Source organism: Alosa pseudoharengus, unplaced genomic scaffold (assembly GCF_046254945.1).
Source record: "Alosa pseudoharengus isolate Yale_2024_CS ecotype anadromous, Long Island Sound unplaced genomic scaffold, YU_APseudo_1.1 YU_APseudo_1.1_scf_16, whole genome shotgun sequence".
NCBI classification, from domain to species: Eukaryota; Metazoa; Chordata; class Actinopteri; order Clupeiformes; family Clupeidae; genus Alosa; species Alosa pseudoharengus.
The window spans coordinates 377,501-395,000 of NW_027468630.1; the positions used below are offsets into that span (position 1 = coordinate 377,501).

The following is a 17,500-nucleotide window of genomic DNA, read 5'->3' on the forward strand; positions in this document are numbered from 1 at the left end:
GCAGTATGGACTACTGGCACTCGTAACAGCAACTCACACGGGCTCTCTCTCTCCCTCCCGTTGAAACTGTTAAAAATATACACGAGGATACACGAGTTTGCAGGCTAACGTTAGTGGAGAGTTTGCAGATTTTTACCTTGTGGATGTTGATATTGCACGAGTCTCTTGGATAGCAGCACTGCGAGTTAAACTCCCTCGCATCAACAATCTGCCCTGAGACGGTGAACTGGCTTCAGGGTGAGTAGAAAGGGACATTGGATTCTGTTTACAGACCCGCTGTGGTTTAGTTACCAGCTAGTAAACGCATTATTATCGATCTGTGATATCGTCGGAGTCATGGTTTATACTCTCTATGGTCGGAGTGCTAGCTTGTGGAGTTTGACATAAGAGTGTTTCCAAGGTGTTAGCTGCTAGCCCTTTCCTAGGTTGGATCGTATGGTAGCCTATCTAACACTGGACCTCATCTGAGGCTACTTCGAGATATTATTCCAAAGAGGAAAGATAGGCTACTGCACTTAAAACTTTAAACGATTGAACGAACCTTCCCGGACTTTGTAATTGCGACCAGTGACTGCATTGGGTGAACGAAGCCGAAGTTGAAACTTAGGCTCCATGTCACATAGACTGCAGGGCTCGCCCTTCTATGAATTGAAAAAGACTACAAGCTGCCCCACCAAGTTTGCGATAAAGTAAGCAAGAAAAGGGTTTTTTAAGTCAGGATATGGCAAGTCAATGGCATTTATTCGTCCAAAGGTACAGACCAGTTTCCATAGTGCACATCTTATCAATAGTTTAAATGTCGTGTGTGTTTCTGCTCATTGACAAAATAGCGTTCAGTATGATTCATGCCCAATTAATTTCCCCTGTTAAAGTGTTCGCCTTTGTTTCACTAGTTTGGTTTCGTTTTGTATGAGATTTTGTGATGTAGGCTAGCCTATGATAAACGGCTTATGGCCAAAATGTAACCAGAGCCCGTCTACGGAGAGCCTTGCCACTCCGTATTAAGTCCCATTGTACCGAATTTTGGATGCAGTTCCACCAGAGTTCCACTGGGGGCGATCGCCATGAGTGCAGAATGAATGGGAGTCAATGGAGCTAGACGGCTAAATTTGTCTCTTTCACCTGATTGTCGTTGACAAATCTCAGATTTGATTGTAGTTTGTATAACTTCAACATGGGTTATAGGTCAAAAGTTGAATGAACGAGTACTTATGTCCTTTTGATTTCTTACAGGTTGGGTCATTGTTGCACATAACACGCTAGCATTGTGCTAATGAATGACATCATTGACACATTTGAAAGGCTTTTTAGAACAATTAAGTGACTTGAAAAAATATAATACTCAACCAAGTGTATTTGCTTTGCCTCCCCTTTCGAATACAATACTCAAATTACTTGAAAAACATTATATCCCGAGAAAAGTGGATTTTGAGGGGTACAGCTCCATAGACCTCCATGCATTCTGCACTCGTGGACGAGCGCCCTCATGTGGAACCACAGAAGGAACTGCAACCAGTTCAGAAACCGGAAGTTTTCCGAGAGTGGCAGTTCTCCCCTTATTAGACATTCTCTGATGTAACTCAGCTAGGCCTAATGTTAGTTTCCTCATGTCAGCTAGCCTCAGACTCATTGGGTGTGTTCCAAACGGGTAAAGTTGCTGCCTTTTAAGATATCTAACTGGGGAGCAAGGCAGCAAGTGTGGTTCGAAACCGAAAAAACAAATTCTGCTGCCTTTTAAGATATCTTAGAATTCCCAAATAACGGTCATTTTTGAAGGCAGCATGGATGCACACTTCATGCTCCCTCCTACCCATAATCCCTTGCGGCAACGTCTGAAACAGCTGTGAAAGGTAAACAAACATGGCGGATGACATCGGTAATGGCTGCTGAATCTGTTTAAAATGTCATTTGTGTGACCTTATTTTGCTTAGATTTGTAGAAAAGAGATGAAAAATAAACAACTTACTATCTGATTATGCCATTGTTGTAACCATTAATAGCGTCTGGTCTGATATATCTGCCGGCCGTAAAACTAATTTATACCGTTAGCCTGCTAGCTTACGTAAGCTAATTTAGTTTAACGTCAGGCCTTTGCTAACGTCATACCGTAGTGTTAACCAAAGATTCTAGAGTGCTACGCTCATTTTTAAAAGATGCATTTAATCCAAAGTCATGTCTAGTTAGACAGCTCTCTATGTAGGGAGGGAGGCAGTAGGCAGCTGTCTCCCGTTTCGAACACACCCATTATCTGCTATGGCTGCTAGTGCTAGTGCAGAGTTACCATGCCAGTGAAGTAGCCGATTGTTGAAATCCAACATGGCGGCGCCCGTGTAACAACAACAACACTTTCAACGTACAATTTTATCCCTTTTAATAAATTCAGCCATTGAGCCAATGAGAAGAAATAAAATACATCTGTTATATCACCTTTACTTCAAATTCCAGTTCAGTTCATCTTTCAGGAGCTTTCTCGACTGTCTCTGTGGCTCGTAACGCTATCTGTGTGTCAGTGCTGAAGCAAAGCACTCACGCTGCCCCCCTTAACCCCCCCCCTTCTGACAAGCCCAGCGCATTCTTTCGAGCATGCGAGTCTCCACTACTAAATGAACGTTACCACGTGTGTTGGCTCACGTATGTTTTTGTGGAGGAGCGGGGAGAGTGTTTGCAAACAGAGTGCAGTAAGGCCAAGGCTTGGGTCAATAAATCAAGCGGGGCCAACTGTATTTATCTTTTACTCAACCTGAACATGTCTAAGTGCGCCATAAAGCTTTCACTCATACATGTTATTTCAAATTGGTACTTACACCTCGGAAAACACTTGCAGAGGGCCCGGTGCTGCGGGGGGGGGGGGGGGGGGGGGCATTTCCCATGAATGTAAGTATGCTTTACAGTCTCAGTAGGTGACAGCCACAGATTGCCTGTAAATTACTGTAATTGCACTGGCACAAATTGGCTAATTTAGGAATCTGAGAACATGGTATGTATGTAAGTGAATATACGAGTGCTGTAGCATCTGCCAAAGCAGTTTGTGGATGGGGGGACAGTATGATACGATTATTGCTCTGGGAACCCAGGGAGATTTGTATGCAATGTTAACAAAGACTTCCTCCACATTATTCTTCTCCTTTTTTATCCTGCTTTTATTCTCTTCTTTATGCTCTTTACAGACACTTCTATTTTTACCACACTCAAAGTTTCCGTACAACTACCATTACAGGGATTTTGCAGTAGTGTGGCTGCTGTTGATATAAACACACATTCCACAGTGTGTGTGCTTGTGTGTGTATGTGTGTGTGTGCTTGTGTGTGTATGTGTGTGTGTGTGTGTATGTGTGTGTGTGTGTGTGTGTGTGTGTGTGTGCTTGTGTGTGTGTGTGTGTGTGCTTGTGTGTGTATGTGTGTGTGTGTGTGTGTGTATGTCTGTGTGTCTCTGGGTCTGTGTGTGTGTGCCTTGTGCCTGGTGTGTGTGTGTGTGTGTGTGTGTGTGTGTGTGTGTCTATGTGTCTAGATAGATAGATAGATAGATAGATACTTTATTGATCCCCAGGGGAAATTCAAGGTCTCAGCAGCATACATACAACTAGTGTTGTCACGATACCAAAATTATGACTTCAATACGATACCTGCCATAAATATCACGATGCTCGATACTAAAACGATACTACGGCGAAATCCTAAGATATCTGGAGAAGAAAGGACTCATACCTCCTCCAAGTGTATTGAGTCATTTGTGTTGAATTTGGTGCACTTTTGTAGTGTGTAGGTCAATTCTGGGTTCTAAACTTCCTACATAATTATTATTTTTTTATAGTCAGTAAAATAGTAGGCCTACTTTGTGTGATTAAGTCCTTTATTGTTTGTTATAGTTCATTTACATTGTGTTGTGGCAATAAAATAGCTTTAAATAGCCAAACTAGGCTAGATCAAGGTCAGTGTTAAAATTACTGCATGCAAATCACTGAATGCTATGCAGAGGGGCCTAATCTTTAGGCCATCTGATGTACAGTATAGGCTACCCTAGTCCTTCCCGTGTTCATGGGATTTCTTTGACATTTGCAAAGGGGAAAATGTGAGGATAGTCTTCTTTGTGCCCAGTGTACAAGTACGACGTTCCAACCACTCAGGTCTTCATCAGATAGGCCTACACCATTACCTGTTGCAATATATCTGTGTGCATTCCTACATTACGTCTATTTCTTTGATAACATGATTTGCTACCACGTACTGTAACAATAAGCCGCTATTATTATTAGGACTCAACACGCTTTGGTGGTGTTATGCTGTGGGCTTTAATTAGCGCATTTCGGGTAGCCTATCCTACATCTGGGCAATAATTATTGAACAAATTGCAGTCTACATGCCATGACAAATATTACCAGTAGTAGGCTGCTACTGACCGAACATGAAATAGATCGTTTACAAGTTATGGTAATGTTATTCTGGCGTGAACATTGCGCTTTCATCACGTTAGCACCCTATGATTACAGCTCGTTATGTCTCGTCAAAATGATTACAGCTCTGTCTCGTCAAAATTCATTGATGAAGGAAGGTTCGCTTTATCCCAGAGAACCATACTCGTTTCACTTAGGCTAGACTAAAACATAAGAGAAGAACTTGGCACTAACCATGTAGTCGTGTTTTCTATAGCATATTCGTTAACCTGTCGTTCTTTGAACTCTTTAAAAATGTTGGGATATATCTGCAAGGTGTTTAGCCAAGTTCCATGCGTAGCCTACTGCTTTTAAATGACTTTGTGTACCTGATGGCTTGCCTTCACGCGATGTATCCAAAATAGTTGCAGATTTCACTGCACCTTTTGTTTTATCCACAAGGCCTAGAACTGTCGGCAAAGAACTATGTTGACGTTGGCTGCGCACTCACTCACTCAGAGCTGCCTGCTTGACACGCCCACTTGCCTAGATGCGTGCAAGGAGCAGTGGGAGCAGCAGTTGACACAGACACAGAACGTTATTATTTTAATAAAGTATCGATTCTAAAAACGTCTGAAATCGTATCGTTTTTTGCGTGAAGGCATCGCGATACCTTTTTAGTATCGATACACCGTGCAACACTACATACAACACAAACACATTCTCTAACAGGAGAAAGAGTAATTAAAGTATATAATATAAAAACACAACTAAGCAATATAATAAGGACAGTACAAGATAAAGAATATGCTAAATATACTAAAATACAAATTATACTGACACTTAATACAATATATAAAAATATACTAAAATACAATTTACAAAAATACAAATTATACTAACACTTAATCTAAATCAATTCTAAAAACAGTATCCACATAGTGGTGATTAATCAATCAGAGGCGCTTGCAATGGCAATGACTGAGGCAGGGACTGATCCTGTGATTTCCTGTACATAGTAAGGTATGGTAAGGTGCTCTGTGTGAATGAGTGACATGGTGGTAGTGCAATAGTGATAGTGGTCATGGTGATAGTGCAAATGAGTAAGACCAACAGTGCAACAGTGCAACAATGCAGAAGTAAGTAAAGTAAAGTCTATATATCTATGTATTGAACTATTAAGAAAATGTATAAGTGTGGACACAGTTCGGCTGTGGCATGGAGGGGGGGGGTTATGCATATGTGCAAATGTGCTAATATAGCACGCAAACAGTGAGGCATAAAGACAGTGGTACAAGTGGCTAGTGGACAGACAGTGCCAAACATGGAGGGGGTGAAGAGGCAGACAGACTATGCCTACGTCTATGTGTCTCTGGGTGTGTGTGTGTGTGTGTGTGTGTGTGTGTGTGTGTGTGTGTGTTGAGTGACGCCAGGCTCCTCAGTGTCTCAGTTGATGCAAAACGTCACTCTGACCTTTGCCAAACACCTCATCTTTCAGTTTGCTACTTTTGACATCAGCCCCCCCCCCCCCCCCTCTCCCCCCACACCCATTAAGACGATAAAGAACAACACCGACATAGTCGACTGTCTTTGAAAGTCTCACTGATAAAATTCCCACAGGGAACCACCCCCCCCACCCCCTCCCCACCTCCCCCCACCCCCCACTCTCCAGCAGGCCAGGGGCACCAGCAGACGCCTGCGTCCAGCCTCTGGATGTCTGTTTGTCCGACTGATCCAGACAGGGGTCCCAGAAGGCTGAGCCAGTAACTGGCCTTCACCACCGCCCATGCAAGATTAATAACCCACTGGCCCTAATGTGTTTGTACAGGCTGCTTCAAATGGTGTGTTTCAACTGCTAGACCTCTTACCTCCTGCATTGCATGCAAGAGAGGACACACACATGTACACACACACACACACACACACACACACACACACACACACACTTTCTTACTTAGGTCAAACAGAACTACCTCAGCCTCTTATTGGCCTGACTTTGCACTAGTATTTTATTTTATTGACTGTCTATGCACAATTTCAACCAAATTTTGCTGCTCTTATTTTTTCATTATATGTGCCCTCTTATTTACTTATTTACTTACTTTTTTGTTTACTTGAATGTTATGTTTGTCTGTGGACTAAAAATTGGTAAAATATGTCTTGTCTCCACCGTGGGATAGTGAGAAACGTAATTTCGATCTCTTTGTATGTCTGGAACATGTGAAGAAATTGACAATAAAGCTGACTTTGACTTTGACTTTGACACACACACATATACACACACACACACGCACATATACTGTACACACACACACTCACACATACACACATAGTTAGCCTCATGGACAGATTTGCTTCATTAAGCAGCACTCCCACACAGACATCTATTGTAAAGCATCTGTTTGAGTAGTGCTTAAAAGCACAGAGAAAGCCTCTTTGTCCTGGTGTGTGTAGCAAGCAGGAGACCATCCCTCTCGTCTGTCAGCATCACCAGTCAGAGATAAGCTGTTGGAAGGGACCTCGTTAGTTCCGGATCCTTCAATGTCACCTTTGAACCCGGGCTGCTCTCTCAGAGATCCCATCTGATGCCTGAGGCTGTTTCCTGTCACTACACCTCGCTATCTGTCTCTCTATAACTGCCATGTTAAGGGTTACGACAGCTGTTTTGGTGTCGTTTTTTGTGTTTAACTGGGGACTAAAGAGCTTACAGGATGGTGAACTCAACTCTGAGTGGATGTCCTGAAGCAATGTCTCCCCTAATGTCTTGCTTGTCTTAAAGGGATGCTGTCTATTCAACCTTGTATCATAAAGTGCCAGAGGATCTTATGACTTTCTCTCTCTCCCTCACTCTCCCTCTCTCTCTCTATCTCTCTCTCTCTCTCTCTCTCTCCCTCTCTCTCTCTCTCTCTCTTTCTCTCTCTCTCTCTCTCCATGTGTTAGAATAGATAGTGGGTTTAACAGTGCTCAACAGTTATGTCTGGACTCTCTGCACTCAAGTGAAATTTGATTATGAATGTATTACTGCTCATTGTTCTTGTCTGATTAAGAGATAGCCATGTCTGATAATTATGGATCTGTTATTGAGAGCTCATATCTGATTTAATCATGTCTCTTGTCTTGTGTTATAAAATAGCAATACTCTTTTGAGGTCTGTGCTGGATTTATACTTCATAATCAGTCGTTATGTTTGTGAATCCAAATGTCAAATGCTGATTGTGTCCAGTACACTCTCTGATAAGTGTGTGTTGTGACATTGTTGCTGTTGAGCATGAGTGAGCTGTGTGGTCTGACCGGAGTATTGGTGTGCGTCTCTCAGTCAGGTCTGATTCGGACGTCGGACGAGGAGTACTTCATCTCACCGCTGCCTCAGCACCTGGCTGCCCGGCACAACTACAGCAACCCTAGTGGCCACCATGCGCACGTCATCTACAAGCGCTCGGCCGAAGGACACGTCCATGGTGACAGTACCCCGCGGCCTCCCAACCTGTACTTCCATCCCAGCCGTCGCCAGCGGCAACATCGCCACGGGCCCCACGGACATGAACACCATCTCCATGACTACCAGCACGGGAATCTGCAGAGACAACACTTCTGTGGACGCCGCAAGCAATGTATGTAAGGGAACGTTCTTTTTGCCTTTGTTATAGCTTTGATCTGAACCCATATGGAAAAGGCATTAGCTATATGGAGTTCCAGTATTGTGTGTCGTAGCCATTAGGGGGAGGGCAGCTTGGCTTTCTTTGGCTCCTAACCCATCATATTCATATTGTCTCAAAATAAAAACATCTAGAAACTCAAATGATATATGAACAAGTCAGATCATAATAATAAAGTTTTATCGACACACATACCAACATCTAAAAGTATTTGATAACAGTATTATAAATGAATCATGGAGTGTTGTGGAGATCATTTCATTAATGTTCCTGCACTTTATATGCTACACAAAGGAAACTAAATCTCCTGCAGTGATAGACTTGTTGCGCTCCAGGGGATGGACTGAGATTCTTGGAAATGAATTCTGGGAATTGCTGTGAGAAGTGAACAACTGTGAATGCTTCCTGATCTTTCAGCACCTCTCCACTCCTCTTATCAGGTCTGGAAAAGGGAGGACATGTTACACAAGCCACTTTCCAATGCACCTCTCTGTCTTTTCTCTTTCTCTCTCTTCTCTCCTTTTTTATTTCTCTCTCTTTTCTCTATCTTGTGCTCCCTCTTTTCCTCTCTGTCTGTATTTCCTTCTTGCTGCCTTTCACTCTCTACAGATACTCCCAAGCCTCCCACCGAGGATCTTTTCGTCATGCCTGATGAGTTTGAGCAACCAGGCCGAACCAAACGCTCGCCCATCACGTCCAACAAGGTGGGGGGCCTGAATGTGGAGACCCTGGTAGTGGCCGACAAGCAGATGCTGGAGAAGCACGGCCGTGAGAACGTCACCACCTACGTGCTCACTGTCATGAACATGGTGAGCATCACGCTACAGAGAGACCACGTTACAGAGAGACCACGTAGAGAGACCACGCTACAGAGAGACCACGCTACAGAGAGATCACATTACAGAGAGACCACGTTACAGAGAGATCACACTACAGAGAGATCACACTACAGAGAGACCACGTTAAAGAGAGACCACGTTACAGAGAGACCACGTTAAAGAGAGACCACGTAGAGAGACCACGTTACAGAGAGACCACGCTACAGAGAGACCACGTTACAGAGAGACCACGCTACAGAGAGACCACACTACAGAGAGATCACATTACAGAGAGACCACGCTACAGAGAGACCACACTACAGAGAGATCACATTACAGAGAGACCACGCTACAGAGAGATCACATTACCGAGAGACCACGTTACAGAGAGACCACGTTACAGAGAGATCACATTACAGAGAGACCACGCTACAGACACCTAGTGAGACCCATGACAGCCAGATGGCCGCTATGAGATTTTTTTCACTTTGTATGGGATGTTAGAATCAAGCTTTTGATAGAAGATAGCATAGTACACACACTGGTACAGTATATGTCTCATAATGCCAATAGAGGCGTATGATTGACCATAGGTACCCCTCAACTCAAATTCCTGATATAGGGAGTCAGGATAAAAAAGCTCCAATTATATTGCAGGGACAGGGATAGCAATCTCCGTATCTTGTAGTATTAATATTGCTACTGACATTGATCATAAACTATTATCGAGTGTAGCTTGCCGTACTATTACCCAAAGAGGCTTGTGTGGCTCTTCAATATGAAGGGAGGCCATGCGAGGACAAAGTTTGAACAATAAATGATTTATTAAAGTAAATAATGCTGCACAGTCAAAAGAGAAAACATCAGGATACATGTGGTAAGAAGCAAAAGTGTAATGCAAGTCTGAATGGATGCACTGTGGTGTCTAGAGTGGAGAGTGTGAACGCTTCATGGTGGCCAGGTAGCCCTTTTATGTCTCAGCCACTCAATTACAAATGAGGCACACTTGGTTGCTAGGCTCCACCCCTGTAATGCAGTCCATCTTGGGAATTTGAACCAATGAAGTATAGTGAGGCTGCTTTCAATTCCTAAAATGCTTGTAAAAAGTAAAGTAAAACAAGGTGCTGAAGTCTATTCAATAACAGTGTGGACATTGCCATCCTCCTCTTCAGGTCTCTAGTCTGTTCAGAGATGGGACCATCGGCACAGATATCAACATAGTTGTCGTCAGCCTGCTGCTCCTGGAGCAGGATCCGGTAAGCATGGGCATGTTTCAGACACAGCCCAGTGAGAGGAAGGAATGTGTCCAGTAATCACAAGCTTTGTGCGCAGTCTCCTCTGTGTGGGCTCAGCCCTCTGAGATCATCATGTTTTCTGTTTGTCCTGCTTGTGTTTAACCCCATTTTTAATTCAATTCAAGAAAGTTCTATTGGCACAAACCTTATAGTAGCGCTATTGCCAGAGAAATGCTATTTTTGTTCCAACATCTTCATCCCCATTTTTTGTTTGCCTGCATATTCCCATCTCAGCAAAGGTTTACAGGGAACTTGTAAGTTGTTATGAGTTCATTTGTTTAGTTTATTTTGAAATTGTAGTTGCAGTAAATTCTTGAATTAAATTCTCTCTCTCTCACTCGCTCTTCTCTCTCTCTCAGCTGGGCCTGTCTATCACTCACCATGCTGACCAGTCCCTGAACAGCTTCTGTCAGTGGCAGTCCGGTCTGATGGACAAGAGTGGGAAGCGGCATGACCACGCTGTGCTCCTGACCGGCCTGGACATCTGCTCCTGGAAGAACGAGCCCTGTGACACCCTGGGTAAGCTTCCGGTTGGCCAACACCACCGACACTCTAACACGCCCATTTCCACTCTCCTCATACACATACAAGAAGATGGAGAGAGAGAGAGAGAGAGAGAGAGAGAGCAAGAGAGAGAAAGGAAGGAAGGAAGTAGGTCAGTCTGCTCAGGGTCAGTAGGTAAGATGGAGGATTAGACAAGCGGAGAAGAGATTAGATCCTTGAACGGAGGGAGGGGGGTGAGGGGGCTGGGTCACCCTCTCAGTGCTGGGTGGGGTTGGGTGTAGGTGTACGTGCGTGTGTGTGTGTGTGTGTGTGTGTGTGTGTGTCTGTGTGTGTGTGTGTGCTTGGGGGATCGGTTATGGGGGTGGAATTCACCTGGTTCCGCAGACAGCTGGCGGGTTCTGAGTGGTGGACTCGGGCCCACATTTGGTCCAGGTCCGCTTCAGAACCGGGGGAGAACCGTGCCAGATTGGTTCCACAACATCCATCTGGGCCTCTCCCCCACTAGCTCTGATGAATTTAACAGTCTCACTCCAGACCACAGGTATGCACATATAGGCTGTATGAGGGAAGAGAAGAAGGGTGTCCTTTCTTCAGTCATTTCCTTCTTCTTCTTCTTCTTCTTCTTCTCCTTCTTCTTCTTCTTCTTCTTCTTCTTCTTCTTCTTCTTCTTCTTCTTCTTCTTCTTCTTCTTTTTCGTTTTCCTCTCGTGTCTGACTGAATGTGGCTGGCAGTCTGTAACTCAACCTTATGGCTTCCCCAGTCTCATTAAGGTGTGTGTGTGTGTGTGTGTGTGTGTGTGTGTGTGTGTGTGTGTGTGTGTGTGCGTGTGTGTGTGTGCGTGTGTGTGTGTGTGTGTGTGTGTGTGTACTTGGGGGAGCCTCATTAAGTGCCGGCGGTGAAACAAGCTCTTAAGTGTCTCTGTCGGACTGAAACAGAAGCTGTGGTTCACCCTGCCTTGGCCAGTACGCACTTGTGCATACACACACACTTAGAGAAACAGACACACACACACACACACACACACACACACACACACACTTAGAGAGAGAGAGAAACACACACACACACACACACATACACTCTGTGTAACTGTCTGGAAGGCATTCTGGCAGCAGTGATTTATGAATCTGGTTTTGTGTGTTATGAATCAGCATCTAGTCATTTCATTTGATCTTTTCTCTCCTAGGGTTAGGGTTAGGGTTAGGGTTAGGGTTAAACCCTAACCCACCCTCTCTATTCATGTCTTGCCTTTTGTTGTCTTGTTGGCTTTCACCTCCTTTCTGTCTCCTCTTTTGCTATTCTCTCCATCTCTCTCTCCCTCTCTCTCTCTCTGTCTATCTATCCTGCAGGCTTTGCTCCCATTAGTGGGATGTGCAGTAAGTACCGGAGCTGCACCATCAACGAGGACACAGGTCTGGGCCTGGCCTTCACCATCGCACACGAGTCTGGACACAAGTACGTCCCCCCTCTCAGCTCTGAAAACACACACACACACACACACGCACGCGCACGCACGCACGCACGCACGCACGCACGCACGCACGCACGCACGCACGCACGCACACACACACACACACACACACACACACACACACACACACACACACACACACACACGTGCACGCACACGCACACGCACACGCACAGGCACACACACACACACACACACGCACACGCACACGCACACGCACACGCACACGGACACACACAGAAAGACAGACAGACAGACAGCAAAATTTTGTGGTCTGTGAGCAATGGAAGGATTAGTATTTAGTATTACATACACAATCACTATTTGAAACTAAACTAAACTCAAACAACTCTAACAATCTGGCCCTTAACAGACAATCAACACTTCACCAAATTCCTTTAATCTTGTCCTGAGTTTAATAGTGATGATTGGTGTCCAGTGAAATGTGTTCACTTGGACACCTACAGTATAACGATTTCATATGAACCCTATTTGGTTTAAAGTAATAGCGCGAAAGCACCTGGCAGAGGTGATATTTCCTACGGCGTGGGAGGCAGGTGACAGGACCGATTGCGTTGTGTTACGACCGAAACAAACAAGGAGGGAATGCTCTATAAACTATAAAAGCTGAGGAGGTGGAGATCAGGCGATTTCAGCTGGAACAGTCAGATTACACTATTACTGCCGCCTCGCCGTGATCAAATGTGAACACACATGTGCCGCCCGGGGGCGATGGTGGTCTGTTTTGTGTTTACCGGTTTCCATCGAGATAAAAAAGGGAGTTTATATTTGACATAGGAGGTTTTATTTTATGGCAAAACCCTTTTTTATTCCCTCTCCTCCTTTCCTCCCTTCTTCCCTGGTGCTGGCTGTCTCTCAGCACACTCTGCAGAGGCCCAGTTCTTGCTGAGAAATCTCAAATTGGTAACATATTAGAACTAGTGGCGTTTTCAACATCTCTCCGGTCAAACGCAAACTAATTGTTTCCCAGAACGCACTAGCAGCAGGCATTAATCATCGAGGGAGGCGTGCGACGTCACGAGACAAGACGGCAGAATCAAGAGCTGCCACTGCACTGCTATGCTTGGGTACACCCAGAGATGTCTTTCGGCCTAGCTCTGACAAGTTTCTGTTTATTGTTGATATCAAAGCGATACTGAAGTGTATGACCTATATCTTTCAGCCAAGCGTCTATTTCTCTATCTCTCTTGTTTTTCTCAAGGTGCTTTAATAGAAAGACCCTGTCAGATACTGAAGTGTATGACCTATATCTTTCAGCCAAGCGTCTATTTCTCTATCTCTCTTGTTTTTCTCAAGGTGTTTTAATAGAAAGACAACCCTGTCAGGTTAAGGCTGTAAAGTCCCACCTGAGCATGTCAGGGAGTTTTTTGACTTGGGGCTGTTTTTTAATGGTCTCTGTGGATGCCTAACATTCTCTCTCTCTCTATCTCCCTCTCTCTCTCTCTCTCCCTCTCTCTCATTCTCTCTGCCTATCTATCTTGTTTCTCTGTCTCCCTCTCTTTCTGTTGCACTCTTTCTATTCCTGTCCTTCTGGTGCACTTTGTCTCTCTCTCTTACTTTCTCTCTCTCTCTCTCTCACTCACTTTTGTGTTCCAGTTTTGGGATGATCCATGACGGAGAGGGGAATCCCTGTCGGAAGGCCGAGGGGAACATCATGTCCCCCACGCTGGCTGGGAATAATGGAGTCTTCTCCTGGTCCGCCTGCAGCCGCCAGTACCTCACCCGCTTCCTTGGGTACGCTCCAGCTGAGTGCCCTCTTATTACTACATGTATTAACAAATCACACTGTGTTTGTAACAATGTAATAACACATTTTGAAGGCTGAATAAGAGATAAATGAATTCATCCCAACATTGAGGTTAGCTGAAATGAGCAGCAGACTGAGTCATACACTGGATGGTGTGTCAGTGTGTGCTTCTCTTGCTGATATAAACTGGATGGTATGAGTGTGTGCTTCTCTTGCTGATATAAACTGGATGGTATGAGTGTGTGCTTCTCTTGCTGATATAAACTGGATGGTATGAGTGTGTGCTTCTCTTGCTGATATAAACTGGATGAAGCAAAAGTAGCAACTGTTAAAACAGCATGAAACCCCTCTGGAATCTGAAAATCTCTAAAGGGCTTTTTTAATCATCTGGTTACTCTCAATGGGTACCGCTCCTGACTGTTCTTGCATGTGTGTATATGTGCTTTTGTGTGTGTGTGTGTATCTGCTTGTCCGTGCATACGTGTGTGTGTGTGTGTGTTTCTGCTTGTCCGTGCATACGTGTGTGTGTGTGTGTGTGTGTTTCTGTTGGCCACTGCAGCACGGCGCAGGCCTCCTGTCTGGTGGACGAGCCGCGGCACATCGGGCAGTACAAATACCCCGAGCAGCTCCCTGGCCAGCTCTATGACGCCGACACGCAGTGCAAGTGGCAGTTTGGCACCATGGCCAGGCTGTGCAACCTGGACTTCGTTAAGGTAATCACGCTTCTTCCCGCTCATTCAGCTCCTGCTCCCGGGATCAAGAAATGTACAAATGAAAAAAAAAAACTGGTAGGGAGAGGATGGGCCAAACTTTGGAGTGTTTTCTAGCAGACTGATATTGTGTTATGGGCACAAGGCTGGTCACGCATGGCAATTCCCGGTTCCCGTTCACATGCACACACACAAATAAAGAACACACACACACACACATGCCATGGGCCTGTCTTCTTGTGGGCACACGCGCACATGCAGGGTCCGCGTGGAAAGACTTGCCAATTCATCAACTCTTGGAACTGGCCACAGAGAAAGCCCCCACCGTCCGATCCAAGAGTGTGCGTCAGGCCGGAGGAATGGGGGGGCCTTGGCCTGACCCGTCCCTGCCCTGCTCTTCAGCCCCGCTCCACTCCGCTCCGCTAATCTATACATTCACATGCAAACGAGGCCTGTGAATGACTCGCTGAACCCATAGAATATATAGGGGGCCTGGGCTATTGGGATACTGGCCATGCCTTTGCTTTGGGGACGTGTGGGATTAGTTGTTAGCGCTTAGCTGTCGCTTGCCTCCTGTTTGGCTGGGACCCCACGTTTCTTTTGTTTGCCTCCCCTCCTTCAGGCCAAGCTCTCACCTTGAATGCTGTTGTGTGTGTCTCGACCTAGAAAAAAACAACAACAACTGTGTGACTGTCTTAATTAAGCTTGGGGATTTGGTTAAGGACATGGCCAAGTTGCCCCCCCCCCCCCCTGTTCTTTATGTGACATAATTAACTGAGCGATGACGACGGAGGTACGTTGGCACACAGAGACCAGTTCACATCGCCCTTTTTGCCCCTTTTTGCCCCTTTTTGCCCTCACCTGATCCTCACCCTCCATTGCTCTGCCATGCCGGCTGTAGCTGTAGCTGGGCACCATGCCAGCTGGGCATCTCTCCCGAGCAGTTTGTTAATTTATCCGGTTATTATCTCTAGGAGGAGGAAAGTAATGTCACAGTAAGAATGTGTTTCATTAGAGGGAGCAGATGATGTTGATGGATTTCAAAGCTCAGAATATTGGGGTGGTTTCATCTGATCTGGATGACAGGTGCCATCTGGCTGCATGATGTTTTACAATTGCAAATGTTTTACATGATTTACAAGTAGTGTCAATTGTGTGTGTGTCTCTGTATACGTGTGTGTGTGTGTGTGTGTGTGTGTGTGTGTGTGTGTGTGTGTGTGTGGACAGGACATCTGTAAATCACTGTGGTGCCATCGGACAGGACACAGGTGTGAAACCAAGTTTATGCCTGCTGCAGAGGGGACTATTTGTGGCCCTGAAATGGTGAGTGTGTGTGTGGGTGTGTGTGTTTGTGTGTCTGTGTGTGTGTGTGTGTGTGTGTGTAGAACCACATTGTAAAATTAACATTAAAATGTTTTCATTATGAGAAATGCTGGAATGAAGACAGTTGGACAAATATGAGCATGCACACACACACACACACACAGACACACACACTCACCTGTAAGAATTTTCTGTGCATTGTGTGAGGCGCTGAAAAGACACAGTGTTGTGGTTTGCTCTCCTCTGTGTTAGGTCATCATGGGGAGGAGGGGGGGTGCTGATTGTGTGTGAGTGTGTGGTTTGGCATGCCTCTCCAGGTGTGTGTGTGTGTGTGTGGTGCTATTTTATTCTATTCTATTCTATTCTATTCTATTCTACTCTATTCTACTCTACTCTATTTATCCCTTTCCATGTTCTGTTTGGCCTTTTCTGTATTTTCTATATTTTCAACATTTTACAACCCATTCCACCCATTCCACCACTCCATCTTTATTTAGTCTTTATCTTTTTTCTTAGTTTTTCTCTCCCTCTTTTGGTCTCCACTAACTACCCCACTCCCTCTTTCCCTCCCTTTCTCTATCTCTCTGTTCCTGTTTCCACTGGTCCTTGCTCACATGTTCGCTTTATTTTTGCAGTGGTGTCGGCGAGGACAGTGTGTGAAGTTCGGTGATAACGGTCCCAGAGCTGTGGATGGCCAGTGGTCAGGCTGGTCCGAGTGGTCCGACTGTTCCAGGACCTGCGGAGGAGGCGTGATGCACCGTGAGCGCTCCTGCAACAGCCCCAGGTACCCGATTCCACACCAGCTCAGCTGTGCTCCACTACTCTGCTATACTATACTATACTATACTATACTATACTACTCTGCTATACTATACTATACTATACTATACTCCACTACTCTGCTATACTATACTATACTATACTATACTACTCTGCTATACTATACTATACTATACTATACTATACTATACTACTCTGCTATACTATACTATACTATACTATACTCCACTACTCTGCTATACTATACTATACTATACTATACTATACTACTCTGCTATACTATACTATACTATACTATACTCCACTACTCTGCTATACTATACTATACTATACTATACTACTCTGCTAACTATACTATACTATACTATACTAAACTATACTATACTATACTCCACTACTCTGCTATACTATACTATACTACTCTGCTATACTATACTATACTATACTATACTACTCTGCTATACTATACTATACTATACTATACTATACTCCACTACTCTGCTATACTATACTATACTACTCTGCTATACTATACTATACTATACTATACTACTCTGCTATACTATACTATACTATACTATACTATACTCCACTACTCTGCTATACTATACTATACTATACTATACTATACTCCACTACTCTGCTATACTATACTATACTACTCTGCTATACTATACTATACTATACTATACTACTCTGCTATACTATACTATACTATACTATACTCCACTACTCTGCTATACTATACTATACTATACTATACTATACTACTCTGCTATACTATACTATACTATACTATACTACTC

The 17,500-nt window shown here is 44.5% G+C and overlaps 1 protein-coding gene across 2 annotated transcripts in view; it reads left to right on the forward strand.

The window, feature by feature from the left end:
• adamts18 (ADAM metallopeptidase with thrombospondin type 1 motif, 18) overlaps positions 1 to 17,500 on the forward strand; it is a 78,258-nt gene that overhangs the window by 16,743 nt on the left and 44,015 nt on the right. For both annotated transcript variants that reach the window (XM_076286645.1, XM_076286646.1), the window contains exons 4-12: positions 7,686 to 7,980; positions 8,635 to 8,834; positions 10,016 to 10,099; positions 10,498 to 10,657; positions 11,992 to 12,097; positions 13,731 to 13,868; positions 14,441 to 14,594; positions 15,819 to 15,914; positions 16,550 to 16,698. In XM_076286645.1, coding sequence (XP_076142760.1) covers positions 7,686 to 7,980; positions 8,635 to 8,834; positions 10,016 to 10,099; positions 10,498 to 10,657; positions 11,992 to 12,097; positions 13,731 to 13,868; positions 14,441 to 14,594; positions 15,819 to 15,914; positions 16,550 to 16,698 — 1,382 coding nt within the window. The remainder of the gene's footprint in view (positions 1 to 7,685; positions 7,981 to 8,634; positions 8,835 to 10,015; positions 10,100 to 10,497; positions 10,658 to 11,991; positions 12,098 to 13,730; positions 13,869 to 14,440; positions 14,595 to 15,818; positions 15,915 to 16,549; positions 16,699 to 17,500) is intronic.